Source organism: Gasterosteus aculeatus, chromosome 4 (genome assembly GCF_964276395.1).
Source record: "Gasterosteus aculeatus chromosome 4, fGasAcu3.hap1.1, whole genome shotgun sequence".
Classification (NCBI taxonomy): domain Eukaryota; kingdom Metazoa; phylum Chordata; class Actinopteri; order Perciformes; family Gasterosteidae; genus Gasterosteus; species Gasterosteus aculeatus.
The window spans coordinates 3,293,143-3,311,500 of record NC_135691.1 but is presented as its reverse complement, the minus strand read 5'-3'; the positions used below and the strand labels follow the sequence as shown (position 1 = coordinate 3,311,500).

At 45.2% G+C, this 18,358-nt stretch overlaps 1 protein-coding gene across 13 annotated transcripts; it reads left to right on the top strand.

Annotated features, from left to right (window-relative positions):
- Nucleotides 1–6,328: 6,328 nt before the first annotated feature.
- tlx2 (T cell leukemia homeobox 2) lies at nucleotides 6,329–16,742 on the top strand. 13 transcript variants are annotated; one of them, XM_078101933.1, is made up of 6 exons: nucleotides 6,407–6,679; nucleotides 6,754–7,622; nucleotides 12,987–13,199; nucleotides 13,840–14,074; nucleotides 15,830–16,010; nucleotides 16,336–16,742. In XM_078101933.1, the coding sequence occupies exons 2-6, from the start codon at nucleotides 7,100–7,102 to the stop codon at nucleotides 16,345–16,347; spliced, it is 1,164 nt and encodes a 387-aa protein (XP_077958059.1). In that variant the 5' UTR covers nucleotides 6,407–6,679; nucleotides 6,754–7,099; the 3' UTR covers nucleotides 16,348–16,742. The 13 variants fall into 13 exon arrangements, with proteins under 13 accessions (XP_077958053.1, XP_077958056.1, XP_077958050.1 ...); XM_078101931.1 differs by having other exon boundaries at nucleotides 13,837–14,074; XM_078101927.1 differs by having other exon boundaries at nucleotides 6,329–7,622; nucleotides 13,837–14,074; nucleotides 15,830–16,005.
- The last annotated feature ends 1,616 nt before the right edge of the window (nucleotides 16,743–18,358 follow it).

Below are 18,358 nucleotides of genomic sequence, written 5' to 3'. Positions count from 1 at the left end.
TGAATAAAATAGATGGTCTTTATCAAAGTAAATTAGATTCAACTAAATAGTTCACCGGAGGGGCAGAGCAGTTCCTGTGATTCACTTTAAGGTTCACCAACTTACTCAATAAAGCTCTGGTTGAGAATCTCACTGATGTCTAATCGATAGGTTTATCTGAGGCAAACAGCGGGGAAGAGCCCAATGAATCGGTTTCTATTTAAAAGGAAAAGTGGGAAAGATGACGTTGAGAAATCTCACGTCGGGTAATGAAATGACGGGTTTTATTTCACCTTTGGTTTCGATTTGATTTTTTTCCCAAAACGGAACTCGCTTTATCAATAACGATTGAGTCAGAACAGCAACAACCACAACAACAACAACAACAATAGTAACAATAATAATAATAATAGTAGTAAATATTTACAAAGGAATTACCTGCTTTTCTTGCCACTCATGACATCCCTCCATCCTCCCCGCGCCACATTTCACCGATTTCTCCTCCTTTTTTTTTTCTCCTTTTTTTTTTTAAAAACTGTTTTTCCTCCCCCGCCTCCCCCGCCTCCCCCTCTCCACTCCGTCCAGCTCCGAGTCGTCTGATCCGGGCAGGAGGCGCCAGGTTTTCCCCCGAGGGAGGCGAGGAGTCAAGGACTGAACCCTCCAAATGCAGAATAATGTAATTCCACACTCTCAGTGAAAAGGGTTCCACGTGGCGCGCGTGCACGCTGGGGGAAGATGGAGCCTGAAGGGTGGAGAAAGGTGGTGCTTACTGCTCCGTTCTGTTCCACACTCTGAAGCAAAGAGGTTTCACAGGTTGCGCGTCCTTATAGAAGCTCACTGGTGATTAAAAAAAATAAAATATGAGGGAATCCACCCTTTAAAAAATGAGTTTGGGGGAATACATAAATAACTAAAGGACCTGTTTTATTTTCTAAAAGTCTAGGCTTCCTTTTTATGCATTAAAGAGTCAAGTTAAAACGGGTAAATAATGTTTATAATAATAATCATGCTCTTACAATGTTTATACCCTGTGTTCCAACAACAGATGTATAAGAGGCAAATTAAGTTGGCTTTGCAGAATGATGAGAAGCTCACGGAGAACTTTGATGCCTTTCAATGGAAACTTCCACCAAGACCACAGAATCACACGGTGGATCTTTGGGCTGAGGAGACTTTTTAATCTGCAGCATGGATCTAAAAAGCAGGACCGTGTCTTTGGAGGTCTCTGTGCCGAAGTGACGCACAAAAGTAGTTGCGCATTATTACGAACTGGGCGTCTGGTGACATTCCTGAAAATGAATGCTGCACTTATTCACTGCAGTTGCATCTGAAATGGAATATGGATGAATGAATGCATGAACTAATTATTTTTCTACAGTTTTATTTCTGGGTGTAACTTGTGAAACTCCACCAAATGGGAACAGAGAGCCAAACAGGACCAGTGCGGGAGGGAGGATGCCAGGCTTCGTCAAGCTAACCTGTGACATCCTTGATTACAGAGCCCCCCCCCCCCCCCCCCCCCCCCCTTCTGCCTCAGGTCAGCCATCATTTCTGCTGTCAATTTAAATGCGTCTGTTATCGGACAACTTAGCGGCTAGACATCCATAATCCCTTCAGCCCTGTTTTTCTCCTTGTTGTCAGGGCACAATTCGGACAAGACTCCACACAACCAGCTGACAGCGGGTAAAGGAGTTGAACCATGCGCGTGCACGTTCTGTTGATACACGCGTGCGTGTTTGCCAGTATCTGTCAGTTCGGTCTAATGAAAGAACCAAATCCAACCAGATAGTTATTTATAAGCAGAGTAATAATAAAAACACAATCACAATCACGGTCCAAAAGAAGCGGGTTTTTTTTTTTACAATAAACTGATTGTGGAAAAATAGTAATAAATGACAAATAAAGAAAACGTTCACATTATAACATGCACATTTATTTATTTTCTGCTTCTCGATTTATTTTTCTCTTCGTTTAAATGTGGTTTGCAGGCCCCTGGTCCCCCCAAAACGCCGACCAGAGCCGACCGGCAGGTCGCTACTACACCGGCGAGGCACCTGTGACAAATTCCTTTTGTCTGCGCTTTGCTGGTACTTTATTACCCAGACGAGCAGCGTGGCCTGCAGATAACGATTCATCACGCACAGCCGGCAACCATAGACAACGCCTCAGGGCAAAGGCAGAGAGGCGCTCACATATTGAGGGAGAGAGAGAGAGAGAGAGGGGGGGTGCTGGGGTCCTTAATTGGCTATGGGGCCTTATTGCATTAGTAAAATTGCTGATTGTCTTGCACAACATAATTTCACGTTTGCATTCAAAAGCTATAGGTGGACTTCTTATTAGCCTATTTTATAACTAGTTTTCCAAGTGGCGTCCCATAATAAGTAAGGGATCTCCATTTAAATAATGATAATAATCATTTAACGTCCCCGGTGTTTTGCAGCCATGGCTTATTAGATAGAATTTTAATGATTCAGATGGGGGAAGAGGGTTTAGCCGAGAGAAAGGGAGAGAGGGAGAGAGGGGGAGAGAGAGGGAGAGAGGGAGAGAGAGGGAGAGATGTGTCAGAATGGAGAGAAATGAACTCTTCAACAAAGCGTTCAGAGAACACAGCGACTAAGAGCAGTTCATGCTGAATAATCTCATTAAATCCACTAACAACGAGAGTGCTTCTGAAAAGGGAGAACTACGTGGTCAGGTTGGTGCAGAAGGTGTTGGCTGACCCTACATGTTCTTATGGAGCTCTGATGGAAATAAGAAGCGAGGGGACATGCGGGCGAATAACGAGGCTTACTTTGTAGTTTCGATTAAAAAAAGAACCGTTTAGTCATCTTTTTTTTTTGTTTTTTTTTTGCTCTGATGAGTCTTTAATACAAACGTGGAGTTCAACGTGACATATTAGCCCGAAGAGTCCCAAACTGCACATCAGAAATCAGATAACTCTTAAGAACCATTTTGATCCCCTTGTGCTTCATTACAGCAGCAGCTCGAACTGATCCCAGAGAACGGACTCAATAATGCAACGAGACACTCGGTGTGTTGTTGAGTGTGAGATCTGGTTGTCCGGCTCAATAAAGACAACTGTGATATTGCTCGTGATGATTACAGGTTAAAGAGCATCACGTGATGAGATGAGGCAAGCTTTCTCACACCCAGGATGTCTCTTTGTCTCTGTTTCTTTCTTACTAATAGAAATACATTTTTTACTTTCTTCTTGTTATATTTTGTCTTGGTCTTTGAAATAGTCTTTAATCGGCAATAAAAGAAGAAATAAATGAGATATTTCGGTGCTGTCACAATTCCATTATACAATAACACAACGGCTCGTCCACGTGCAGGGTCACCAAATAATGTGACACTTTTCTTTGAGCTGAAGGTGATTTTATTTTTTTAATCCAACAATGACTTTTATGAGTCTACCATTATATGTGTGCTACTTGATCCTGAAGTAGATTGAAGTGGGTTCTTTTTATATTTACATTGACCTTTTATTCTGTCTCATGTGATCCTATTCACACAGTGACTGGTCGTCTTATGCAACTACTTCTGGGCTTTGTCCAGGAATTTACCGATGTGAGATGATAATAACGATCTGAAACCGGAAAAAACCCCACTTATAGGTCTTTGATATGGAAACGGATCCATAATTAAAAGATTGAAAAAAAAATAGAAAAGCGTATACTTTGAGCATCTCGATCCACCCCCCAAAAATGTATTCAAATATAATGTGCGGGAAAGTGTCAACTCTCCTTGAAAACTAACCTTCTGACAAATACACGGCGGGAACCAGGCCGACGGACGGACGTTTGGGAACCCCCGTGCTGGAGTAAACAACCCTGTTTGTGTCGCACACAATCAGACAACAACAAGGAGGGATGTGCTCCTGCAAACACGCTTCCCAACATTACGTCCCCGCCTCCAGGCTAATAGATCTCCCTGGTTTTGCATAAAAGGACAATTGCCTTGTCAGTAAGCTGATCTGCGGCCCGCCGCGCGCTCTCCTCTCTATTCATTTCATTGTAACGCGCAAATATAAACAGGCCTAATAGCAGCCGCTCTCGTCCCCCCGCACGTTATTGATATGGCCCCTGCATTCTCGCAATTGATTTTTATGCTTCCCCCTAGCCACCTTGTGCAGTTGAGAGATATCTTTATTCGCACGGAAAGTGAAATAAGTGCGTAATAAAACGGTGATATATTAAATCCGTTTTTCCCCGTGTCGCGCTTTTATTGAGAGACATTTTTCATTTTTATTGAATTGATACACCGAAGATCCGCGCCATCTTATTGGTTAGAAAAAGTTTGAATAATTGGTTCAAATCAGCATGTTCGTCTCCGAGATGGGACTCCAGCTGTTATCTATCCATCCATCCATCCATCTATCTATCTATCTATCTATCTATCTATCTATCTATCTATCTATCTATCTATCTATCTATCTATCTATCTATCTATCTATCTATCTATCTATCTATCTATCTATCTATCTATCCATCCATCCATCCATCCATCCATCCATCCATCCATCCATCCATCCATCCATCTATCTATCTATCTATCTATCTATCTATCTATCTATCTATCTATCTATCCATCCATCCATCCATCCATCCATCCATCCATCCATCTATCTATCTATCTATCTATCTATCTATCTATCTATCTATCTATCTATCCATCCATCCATCCATCCATCCATCCATCCATCCACCTATCTATCTATCCATGCATCCATCCATCTATCTATCTATCTATCTATCTATCCATCCATCCATCCATCCATCCATCCACCTATCTATCTATCCATGCATCCATCCATCTATCTATCTATCTATCTATCTATCCATCCATCCATCCATCCATCCATCCACCTATCTATCTATCCATGCATCTATCCATCTATCTTTACCTCTTCATTTGGAGATTTAAGACCTTCATACCACTCCTGAGTCGTTATGTTATTTCCTAATACAGACTAAATATTGCTTTACATTTCATTACTTTGTCTGGAATGGGCCTATCATGGCTTTAAATCAGGCCTCTCCTGCGTTCAATTCCCATCATACAACTTGATTTATGGCTTCATTCTATGCAACGGATTATTGCTTGAACCTCTCTAAGTGTGTTGCACTAGTTGTTGTATCTTGCGGGACACTGTGTACTGATGTAGGCTGCTATAAACAACAAGGGGATCCCATTTAGGCCCATTCTCAGCATCTGATGCTGCTTGCCATTTTGTTTTATATTCGCTCAGCGTTCATTGATCCAAATATTGGTGCATCCTAAAGTGGTGTACCGGGAAACTGTAGGGGTCCTTCACACACACACACACACACACACACACACACACACACACACACACATGACTACTCAAGCCTGATCTCTGTTCGTAAAAATGTATACAAAAATCTTGAAGATACAAATTCGTAGTGACACATAGTAAATAAATAGGGACTGCAACCGATGACGTCACCCTGTTCAAAGTGAACGGGGACCTGCGCCCCGTAAACACACTTCGTGAAGTCTAACGGTGTAAAATAAATGTGTTATGATTGCATTTTTAACGAGAAATCAATGTTAAACTGTAAGAATAGAATACTAACCCTAACCCCCTCAAAAAATCCAACATGGCGGAGAGACGTTCACTCAAGAATCCGACCTGGTCCGCCATGTTGTTCGCTCAGGGGGCGTGGTTAACCACCGCCAGTTCCTACGTGTTGTTACGAATTTATATGTTCAAGATTTTCGTACACATTTTTACGAACAGGTTTTGGAGATCACGTTAGACTACTCTCATGTTTTATTGCCGGCTTGAAAAGAAAATTGTGCACCTGCTCTAACATTTTGTTCTAAAACATTCAGGTGGGATCGTGGAATATTCTTCAAAGGCCTGAATGTGAATGATTACATCATTTAGAACAAATATTTACAAAGAAGCAAACCTAATATGCGCAGTCTTAGAGTGAAAATCAACACTCACATATACAACTAACTGAATACCTGATAAACTCATAATGCTAATAAATGACCGCCAAGGATTTAACAATGAATAAATAAAACATACATGTTTTAGTTATTATCACATTTTGATATTAGGAGAATAATATTTCTTCATAAATTAAGAAAGAAAACAGAAAATTAAAAAATGCTATTAAAAATAAATCCAAACTGCTTTGTATTGACCTCTATTTCACTATTTTGAACATGTAGACGCGCATTTGTTGGCGACTTGGGCCTCCAGCAGCACTAAAAGGCGCACAACCTCCCGGCGTAGCGCCGGAGAAGCGACAGATGAGAAAGACAGCTGCGGCTTCTTTAAGAGATCCGAGCAAAACCCAACGGCCCCACCGAAGGGGAGGAGGAGGGAGGGGGATAGAGAAGGTGAGGGAGGCGAGGTTTGGGTGGAAAACTGAATGGCAGCTTTTACGCAGAGGGTTGTCTCACCTGCTGAAACGCACTTCTCCGCCACTCAGTGCCGCCGAGCCCTGGTTCGCTGCGCCGACTCCAGTTAACGTCCAGCCCCGGCGAGCTGCGCGCATCGCCGGCGCCTCTTTGGTTCTTGTTTGCTTTCGCCTGTGGCTTCATTTGGATGCGACGGGCTCGGGTATCTGCCCTCCCTGCGCGTGGACCGCCGCTGCCACAGCAGGCGAACAAAGCGCGTCAAGCTCTCCAGAGAGCTGAATCACGGATGTGTTTTTGGCCTGTAAGTACTCCGGATAACCATTTGGCTTCTTTGGTTGTGTGTTTTTTTTTTAAATTTAATTTTATTGTTGCTAGGCCGCCGTGTAAGTGTGTAGTTCTCTGGGAAAGAACGCGCTGTTAAAGATGGATACGCTGCTTCTCGGTCCGATGGATAGGCATGTTATTTAGGGAACATCTGATCCCGATGCTGGACAACAACAACAACAACAACAACAAAAAATAATGGCAAGATTTTGGAAAGCGCTGGTCGCGTTATTGGTTTCCTGGGAGTAGATCCGGTCTGTGTCGATGCTTGAAATCCCCCAAACACAGTCCGTCACCGCAGCGCCCGTACAAGCAACTCGTTGAAAACACTATATGACAGATATACGCGCGAGCTGATCTAAATCTGACACACGCGCCACCGTAAAATACAACCACTATGGAGCACACCGGCACCGAGGAGGTGAACCAGACGCACCAGCAGCAGCATGAGCCCATCAGCTTCGGCATCGACCAGATCCTCAACAGCTCGGACCAGTCCAGCGGCTGCATGCTGCCCAACCGGACCGGCGACCCGGATTACGCGCTGGCCCCCAACGTCTACAGCAACGGGTACAACAGCGTCTACAACCCGGCCTGCTCCATGGCGGCGGGTCTGGCCGGCTCCTACAACGTCAACATGAACATGAACGTCAGCATGAACATGAACATGAACGTCAACGTGAACTCGGGCGGCGCCGGAGGGGTGATCCGGGTGCCGGCGCACAGGCCCATGCCGCCGCCGCCGCCGCCGCCGCCCGCCACGGCGGCCGCCGCCGCGCCGCATCCGCCCCCCTCCGCGCATCCGCCGTGCATCGGACCCGGCATCGCCTCGGTGCCCGGCATGGGGATGGGGAACGCGACGAACTTCACCTTCCCGTGGATGGAGAGCAGTAGGAGGTTCGCCAAGGACAGGCTAACAGGTAAATAATGATCTGGTGATCCTGCAACACCGCCCGGGATGTGTTTTTAAAAACAGATACACGGGTTATCCCGCTTTATTGCACACAATTTACCTCCTGGTGTTACAGGTGTGAGATGTGATTTTTGAATGTTAATGTGTGCTGGATGGGGGGGGGGGGGGGGCGCTTTCCTCCCCAGGTTGTAATCTATAACGAATATGCACTTGTATTGCGCTGGAAGGGCAGTCTGATGAACGAGAGGGGAAATTGACACGGACGTTCTGATGAATCCGTATTGGACCATCACTCTCCATTTACACGGGATGACGGATAACGACGTTCCAGCTTTTCATGAGGAAGAATGATTTAGGTTTTTTTTTTTTCTTTTCGTCCGCGATACAATTGAGAAAGATGAGTCATGGTTGTAATAACACGTGGCATTTGAAATGACACCTATTATTATTATTGCAATCAGTATAATTATTGTTATTATTATCATACAATCACAATGCTTGAACCTCAGAGTGACGTAGCACATTTTGTTTTCATTTAGAGAAGGAAATAACTTGAAAGCAATACATTGATTGGGTGTTAGTCTCATCAATTAATTTCCATAATTCATAAACTCTCCAGATTTTTTCTTTTATCGTTTGGTTTTATTAATATTTATGGCGCAGGAATCATAAAACTATTTTGTAGATTAGATTTTACGTAATGACCTTTAGAATTCACTTTCCCCCGTTTATAAGAAGAAAATAATTACAGAAAACATTCTAACCAAATAACTGCTTCTATAAAACGTGTAAAATAAAATAATATAATAAGTATATTTCCCTATAAGCCAATCCCTTTCTACTGTTATAGTATACGGATCATTTGTGTTACATTCAATAGATATTTGTTAACATGATGTCATTTTAATTCCACACACGTCAAGAATTTGCACAGACTCTTATCGTTGACATACTTGTATATATTACACGTAAACAGGATGAATCACGTCTTCATAGCTTCCATTTTCATTCTACTTATTTTTTGACCGGTAGATGCCCATCGATTGAACAAAATGTGGCAGTGAAAATACTATAATGTATCTTACTCTTTGCCGTTCTACAGCATAACATTTCATATATATATATATGTATGTATATACTATGAGTTACAGAGTGGAGCACCATGTCTCTAATGTTGTACTCTCCTTATTCGTTGTGGGAGGGGATGGTGCCACTGGCCTGCTTCTCATGACCTCATCCTTATGAAGATGAAAATGAAGAGCATCCCCCCCCCCCCCCCAACACACACACCTCCCTGTCTCCCTCCACCGCATTAAATATTCACAATTCCGTTCTTTCTATCGGATTAATTATTAAATACTGGGGGACGATATGTCAACTGCAAAAAGATACAGTGTAAATAGGCTTATCAATTCTGCTCATAGTCACCGAGGGCCTCTCGTTTAATTTCTCCCAGCTTCGTGTCGCTGTAATTATTTCGCAGCTTATATCTTTCCACCGTATTGATCAGCCGAGGAGACCGGCAGCATGCTGCAGTAGTGACACACGCACACACACGCACACACACACCTACACACACGCACACACACACCTACACACACGCATAGCCCACTCGCTATCCAGATTTAGCCTGCTCTGTTTCCTATAAAAGGCCGTAAATCAAATGGACTATCATCCATCCTGACGGGCAGAGCGCATTTTAAACGCCCCCCTCCCTCCCCCCTCCCCCTCCTCTCTCTCTCTCTCTCTCTCTCTCTCTCTCTCTCCCTCCGTTGGTGTTGTTTTATTCTGTTTTCTCTTCGAGTTGAAACCGGAGGAGAAAAAACGTCTTTGTGCAGCTTTGAGCAGCTAAACATTGAGCCAAACACTCCCAGCTCTGCAGCCATGGGAGTGTTTTTGGTTCTTCTTTAATGGACGTCAACGAAACCTTTCAAATTGCACAATATGGTTCTCTAGTTTCTCGGTCTCGTGGCCTAAATGTTCGTTATAAATCACTAGAAGCGTTTTCAGACTCACACGGAAGGGTTTAAACTTCAGGGCATACAATAATCATTTAATCCATCTCTGAATGAAACTAATACGTGTGGGTTTTTGTTATATCACATGGGCAATTTCATTATATTTACTTCATTCTTTTAGTCATTGCTGCCCGAATTTCAGCGTGAATTTATGAATATTATTATCATTATTTTGAAAGGAACAGCAGTTTAGGCCACAGCAGCGTCATTTCTCTCTGCCAATCTTCTAAAAAATGCTTATGAGCTTATAAACCTGCTGTAGGCTCTTTAAATACTTAAAATAGAAATAAAAGCAGTGGTCAAGCTGTTTAACAATATAATATAATAAATAAATTATTTATAATTTGTATTTTACACCTATGTGTATGAAATTTAATTTGATGCAAATAATCAACAGGGCCAAAAACTAATACAATAAATATATAAAAAGCAACGAGCACCGTAATAATAAAAATGGAGAGAATAAAAAATAAAGTGGACTATTAAGGCTTCCTGACAATAAACAGAAAGAGGCACATTACACTCCACGGAGCGCCAATAAAAACAAATCCGATTTGATTTGCTCGTGATTTCACGCCGCCATGATTCTCGGTGTGACAAAAGACAGTGTCCCTGCTTTTTGTCCCGCGCAGTGTAATAAATAGCAATACATGCTCATGTTATATTTCAATATCCCCTTTAGAATCCTTCACGGATATATTTATTAGATTGCTACAAAGGTAATATCCGCAGTGGGGAAGGGAGGCGCTGTCACCGGGAAGTGTTATTAAGTATAGTTGGTTTTATTATTAAGGGAAACATGTCCTACGCGGCAGCATTTTTTATGCTCATGCTAAATTGTATTACAGAGGCAGCAGATTTAGTATTCTCACTTATTTCTCTCTTTTTTTCCATTTCAGGAAGAGGAATAAAAAGTCAGATCATTTTGTTTCCGTTCTTTAATTATTATTTTTTTAATGTGAATACGATGTCCTCTCTTTTTAATACGAAATAGTCCGATGTGGTTCAGTTGTGAGACCCTTTAGGATTAAACGGTCCTTTGCACGCTGTTCGAAGCAATGTGACGATTTATTCTTTTTGTGTCGAAAATAATGAATATCCTATATAAAAAAAAAAGAAAAATCTTGATCTACATTTTGCGTTTTTCATCACAATTGCGTTTTTATCTCGTGAGATTTAGACTTTATAGGACATTAAAGCTCCATACACTATAAGTAGATGTATTTAATTTTCAAATGTGCACTTTTTATATGGGATTGTGGCATTAATGACAGGATTATTAGGATATTTTCTAAAGCTATTTAATGTTGCAGTGAAATATAATTTAACTCAACGTTGTCTTTTAATGTACCATGAACACAATCGCGGGCCACATTCGAGGGCCACGAAAGATAATTTCATTTTACCGAGTCTTCATTTGATGTTGGCTTAATACCCAGACCTTACATCCTTTCTCATAGTAGTTTTCACTCTTAATAATAATGATTTCGTGGGGGAACCCAGATGTGCACATCCGTGTGCAAAAACATCAGAATGCAGAACGGATATTTCTCATCCTTCTGTTGAGCTTTATTAACCCGGCAACCTTTATTCCTCCTGCACGTCGGGAGGCCTCTGAACGCGCTCGCATGTGCCTGGTCCATTAGTTCAGCCCACAGATGGCCCGAAATAGCCTCCTAATGCGGGATCATTTAGCCAGAGCTGCCGCTGGGAGCAACAACAGGCCCGTCCGCTCGCAGCTTGTGACCCGCAGGGCTGCTCGTGGGGCGACGCGACGCCCACCAAAGAGGACTAATTGCACCGCGTGCACGCGTGAGAACCATCGGGGGACAAGTCCTATTGGAGCGAGACATCCGTGGGTTTCGAACGCGGAGCGAGAAGCGCGATAAAGTCACCGGGAACTCCGCATAAAAAGGTGGCACAGAGGCGCCGCAGTCTGCAGCGCGCAGCATCTGCATGTCAGAGACACCGTGTCATGATTAAATACCACAGAAGCATGTTTAAGTCCCGGGAGGACTGTCACACGGGTAGCGTTGGTTTTACTATCATTGAGCACCAGATAACCCCGTAATGATAATATAGCGCGATATTAACATATGAGATTAAAGCTGTTAACGACAGGAGAGTCTGTGAAAACACAATCAAAGGCACCAAATCTGCATTTCTAAAATGCACTCAGGTAATGTTAACTTAACGCGACCTCCCGTAACTGCACGTTGCAGCTGTTCATCTCCATGTGTTCTTTACTGACGTCTGGCTGCTCCCCGCAGACGATGCTCCGTCTCAAGACTTGCCCGGGTTGCCCGTGCGGGTCGTCGGGGCCCTGAGAGCAGAGGCCCCGTGGCCTCGCTCCCCACGGCGGACTCCAGATGTTTTTTTTTTGTTTTTTTTGCATAATTCGGTTTGGCTTCCGGGCAACTTTTCTCACACAAAAAAAAACAAAAAAACAGACGAAAACAGCCTGTAAGACAGCGTGCAGCGGGGAGGAACGACACGGGGAGGAGAAAAAAAAAAGACTATTCCCCGATTTGCGTTGTGCCTCCAAATTTGAGAATGTGTCTGCGGGAGTGGATCCATGGCCAAGAACGATCCGGTTACAGTCATCGATCTTCTGTTTACCCACGGCTGACAAAATAGACAGGATTCATAGATATTTTATGATGCAGGAGATACGTTGTTATTAATACGGTGAAATGAAGCCACCGGGCAGAGAGGAGAGAAACACGGCTCGCATTCATATGCAAGAAACACAAGACACGAAATAGTACACGTACACAAACACACACACATATATATACATACATATGTGGAAATGTAATGAATTGAAAAACAATTCAACAGCTTTAAATGAGGTCTACTCTCAAAAGTGGGTGAAGTTGTGTCATTTCTGATGATTAATCCTGTCATAATTGTGAGACTTTCAGGGACAAATGCGTATTGTTTTTTGTGGAAGACGCGGTGAATACATTTGTGTAAAATAAATTATAAAACTACAACATTGTTATCCTCCAAAATATGTACAACAGACAGTGAATAGATTGCTAGCATCAGCGTTTAATAGGTTGATATTATTATACTGGCTTGTAAACCCTAGTTTGACCTTCATCACGACTTGCTTGCCTGATGCTGATTGGCTGAGCAGCATGCGGGATTTATCTTTGCAACTCTGCTGTCACTTATTCCTCTAAACGGCAGACGTTTTGGAGCGAAACCCTCGCAAACGCTGACTTAAGAGGGGAGCAGTAAATGAGGTTAACGGGGACTCTGTTCAGCCTTCATGTGATTAGCTGCTGTGCGTTGGCGCCCGCACGAGCTCCAGATGTGGGACCTTACTGTGTCTCCCTTTTCTTTAGGGGAGCAGGCAGAGGAGAGCCGAGCTGGAGAGGCCGCGGGGGGCCCGGGGCCCGTCGGGTCCCTCTGTCCTCTCCCAAAGGGAGACATCGGCAGGGTCCCCGTCTGGAGCACAGTGGAGACGTTAGCTAAGTGCTATTACCCCGAGCTCGCTCACCTGCGAGAGGGCAGTGGCCTTCTAGCAGACTACCCCTTTCCAAAGGGGGCTTGTCCAGGTGAGTCACCCCCCTCCTCCTTCTCCTCCTCCTCCCCACCCACCAACACACACCTGTGTCACAGCTGGTTTTCAAGTGTATTCCTTGTGTGCAGCTTACCGATTGAACTGTGTTTCTGAAGTGTAAAACTCTTCCTTTGACTTATATCAAAGCGGTATATCTCATCTTGAATTTGCCGCTCATCCCGGCTTTGTTAATATCTCTGCCTCTGACTTTACCTCAAGCGTCCTCTCGATACGAACCGGCTTGCTGGGGAATATTAGTTGTAATTACATATATCTCCTTCAATTGGCAGCTTCTGGGCCTTTTGTCTAAACTCCCCAAACAACACCGGCCTTTCCAGAGTCAGAACGAAATGGACAATCCTTTTATCTGAACCAAGGGTCGGAAAACAAGATTGTGTTGATAACGTGAGCGTAGACGAACAAAAACCTCAAGGGAAATAAGTTTATATTTCAGAAGCTGCGGTTTTGAAAGGGAAATGACTCCGCTGGCGGAAATGAATCTTGGCGCCATGAAGTCGGAAAGTCTCAATTAGCGACAATAACCTCTTGCCTGATGCTCTCGTGGCGTTTTCAATCACATCCACGATGCATCGCATGAGAAGAAACCAGACTAAGTCCACCCTCTCTTTCAGCAGCCCTGTCACCCTTCTCCGTGACCCGTCGCATCGGCCACCCCTACCAGAACCGGACGCCGCCCAAGAGGAAAAAGCCTCGCACCTCCTTCAGCCGGGTGCAGATCTGCGAGCTGGAGAAGCGGTTCCATCGGCAGAAGTACCTGGCGTCTGCCGAGCGCGCCACCTTGGCCAAGGCCCTGAAGATGACCGACGCACAAGTCAAGACCTGGTTTCAGAACAGGCGGACAAAATGGCGGTAAGATTAGAGGGAAGGGGGAGTGGGGTCGATGCAAAGGCGTCGCGGTTCTCTCCTCCACGCGGCTCGTGTCGCCCCTCAAGATGTGCTCGAGTTTGTCCCCATGAGGGCAGGATGTTCACTCGGAGGAGCCGCTCCTTCCGTCTCACTTCCCTCCCGGCGCGTCTCACGCGTTTGTTCTCGCCTTGCAAAAGGCTCACCGGCGCGTCGCTTCAAACGTGAGCAAAATGGCCCGATCGGCGGGTGGAGGCGGGGCGAGGGCGTCGTACAACGCGACACCTATTCTGCTGCACCGAGGCTGCCGGTCGAGGCCAGTTCACTTGACCAAGCACAATTACTCCCGAGCCTCCTGAAAGGCCTTTTAGAAAGCTGCTGTCCAAAGCAATACTGAAACACTCACTGGAGGAATCGACTGCATGGACAGAAGACACACACACACACACACACACACACACACACACTCCTTCACTTCACTCTAACTGTTGTTTATAGCCATTTGGAAGTAAATGAGTAGGAAATCTAATTATGCAGCCCCGCCCTTAGTTAAAGGGACGGGACACATTTTTCATCAGCGTATTACAAACAGCTAAATTACCTCACAGGGTTTTAATGTTTAAATGATCCTTAAGCTTTTTCCAATGACTTTTGAATTTAACACACGTGGAAAACATTTACAAACATCGTTCTTTTCGTGGCTGGTTAACGTTCATTGGCAACTTTGGTCTTTGCACTAGTTTGATGATCCCCTTAGAAAAAGTCACCTAATGAATTATCACATTCTCCAGCAGTGAAAAACCAAGATCTATATTTTTCCTAAAAGATGTAATAAAAACGAAATAAAACTAGCCTGACTAAATCCAAGACCAAACAGCTTGTCACAGGTAACAGGGAAATCGGCTTAAGTGGATTTTTCTTTTATTTCTTAGTTTTGCTGCCATTCATGCCATCGCCATGCAGTGTGCACCTGGTAGGACGAGCATGAGGGATGTCTTTGCGTGACGACCACGCTAGTAACAAGAGGATGATCAAATCAACAGCCGGGGAATCAGATTATGATAATGCTGTTAACAATAATGTGTGGCTAATGGATGGAAGTCGGTGTGCAAAGAGTGTTTTTATAGGTGTGCTTCCTCCTGTGATTTCTACCTGCCATTTGTATTTTGTGGTTCATTTTGAAGGTAACCTCTTCTTTATTGTCATTTCATTCGTTCCCTCGTTGTGCTTTTTGTTTCGTATAAAAGTGGGTGTCATTTAAAACACACTGGTTCCGTGTGCTTCGCGGGAACACGGCACTGACAGGATTTGTGTTACCGTTAACACCTTGAGGCTGGACGTGTTCTTCGCCTCCCCCACCCGCTGTTAGTCACGTCCCCTCGCCAGCAGCTGTCACTCATCCCGATCAGCTGTTGCTTCGCTGAAGCTGGAGTATCAGGCGCAGGTGTACTGAACATTCAGTGAATGCAGACACTTGCACATTTTTACATTTGTCGAGGAAAATACATGATGTCCCCTCTAGCTTGAAACCCCCACGTGGACCCCGGACCCCCCCAGTTTGGGAGCCACCGCTTAAATATTAAACATTGAAAGATTATTTCGTATTTTCGTAACGTAATTGCTTCTCTTTGAGGACGTGAGACCAACAATACGAACAAAGCTGCGGTATTAATACATCTTGCGTACATGCCTCATAAAAGCCCCCCACTCTCAAGGTCTTATATCTTCTTCTTTTGTCCCCCCCCCCCCCCATCCACCCAGGAGACAGACTGCAGAGGAGAGAGAGGCCGAGAGGCAGCAGGCCAACCGGCTGATGCTGCAGCTTCAGCAGGAAGCTTTCCAGAAGACGTTGAGCCAGCCCCTGCAGCCGGACCCCCTCTGCCTGCACAACTCCTCCCTCTACGCCCTGCAAAACCTGCAGCCCTGGGCGGATGACAGTAAGGTGACCTCCGTCACCTCCGCGGCATCTGTAGTGTGAGCGTGGTGTGTGTGTGTGTAGGAAAGCGGAGGGAGAGGACGAGCACCGCTGTGGGACGTCATTAATGAGGGAGTAATAAATACACATATTGAATGGACATCGTGCTTCCTCACTCATTAATCGCCACCAGCAACATGGCGGGCGGGTGCGGGGGGGGGGGCGGGCGAGTGGAGAGAGAGAGAGAGAGAGACAGCCGCACCGACACGTTTGTCCAAATGAAGCAACTGTTGACAGAAATGTGTGTTGAGTCAAATTCCTGCCTTACACCAAGTTTCCGCTTTCCCTTCAGTTGACGGTCTAAAAGAGAGGAGGGCACTTTACCCATAAGTGCCGGGAAACAAATGGACACCTCTGTACATGCCCAACTACCAAGACTGCCCCCCCCCCCCCCCCCCCCCCCTGCGCTCCCCTCCCTGTTGCCTCTGGATCCTTTCCCGAGGCGGCAGAGACTCTCTGCCAGTAACAGCAACAACAACAACAAAAAAAAAAAACTCCTGCTTTTGACTTTGTACAATGTAGTAAATGCATGTTTCAAACCCTCTTCTGTGTGCACCCGGAAGGACCGCCGGCTGCCGCCGAGGTGGACTGCAGTTTTCAAAGTGGTATATTCAATTGGTGGAACTCTTGATGACAAATTCATCATTGTGTTCAATTTAAAGGTGTTTTATATTAAATGACATTGTGACTTTTTGAAAAGATGACAAACCTCTCTGTTTTTCTCGCTTCTCTTTGTCTTTCTGGCTCTTCCTTTGTATCGTTTGTCGCCATGTTGAAAACCGCGGAATAATGCTCTATGATTTTAGCAGGTAAGTCAGCCCCGTGGGATTTAGCTATAATTACACATTAAAGTTTCAAACCACCCAAAGGTAAGATACCCTCCTGAAATGCAACAGAAGGACAGCGCAATGCCTTTTTTTCATCCATAAAAACTGATGAGCACAGCTCCCGGGCGTGAGCGTGAAGGAGGGCCGCTCTGCGAGACCCTCCCCGGGTGAATAAAAGGCCGGAAAGCCGACGCCTGCTCCGATTAGAATGAGAGTAAAGTGCACGTTGTGCAGATGCCGAGGGAGCGCTTTGAATGCAGCGGCCTGGTTTTTATTTATGTCTTTGTTTTGTTCCTAAAGGAGCGCTCACCTCAAGTTGCTTTTGTCACGGTCGTCCCTCAACGCGTTACCTTTTACGGCCAGAGTGTGCACAGTCATTTCTATTGTACATCTGTGTGGCTCTTCCTCATCGTGCCCTATCTTGCTGCCTCGGATTGTTGGAAAAAACAACCATTGATATCAGATTGTTAGTCATTGTAAGCAAGAAGCTCACGTTAAGCTGTTTCCAGTTAATCAGCTCACGCCTGCAGGAGGAATGGAAACAATCCCTCGACCTGTCAGATGGCAAACTTTATCATCACATCTTTTTATTTCCGTTGGGACGCTGGTGTCTCTTTAGCTGGTTGTTACACCTTTTGCTCTTTTAAATGCGGATCAAACATGTAAACTAAGTGGACACACACAGTATTATACAGTCCAAAATGACTCTCTTGTGGAATAGAACAAAGTTTCCCCACCATTTCGGGGTTCTGGCTGCCATTGTTGTCCACGTAGACACCAGACAGCCGTAAACATTCCGTTTATCACAGCGTCCGGCCGTCATAACAAAAGCAACTTATCTAAGAACAGAGCGAGACGCGTCACCCACGGTCATTGGCCCGTGAATGGGCGGCGCAGCACACGGGGCCTGGCGGCGGGCCGAGCTCTTCTCCTCGACATCCAGTCGCTGCACCGTGAGCGTGATGTCGCCTCGACCTCGGCCACAGGCTCTGGTTTACAAACTCCAGGGGTTGGTGATCAGGTCCCCCCGACGACCGCGCTGCCGCCTCTGGAACACAGCTCCTGTGTTCAGTCAGTGTTTTCGGGGCGTCTCGCCCGGTTGGGATCCTGTCAATGGCGGGCAGTTCTCCAGGCGACGCCTCTTCGACCCCCATTTCCTCCGCTCACTCCTGCTTTCTTCTCTCCGTCTCGGGCGCCTTGACTTGACGTGACTCGGGCCGTTTTAGAAAAATTCCTCCCATTTCCTCCCAAAAATTCCTCCCATGCACGGTTTTTCAAAACCGTGCATTGTGTCTCACTACAGGTGCTTAAAGCTTGGTTTTTGTTTTGTTTTTCCTCTTTTCTTGTCACGGCTTTTCATTCCCTCGCCCCCTCTCCGCCCCCGTCTCTCCCGCCGCCAAAGGGCCCCGTCCTTATCCAATAAAATGTCACCACACAAGATGAACAAGAGCGGCTCGGGGGTCTATCAGACTTCCTATCGAGGACTCT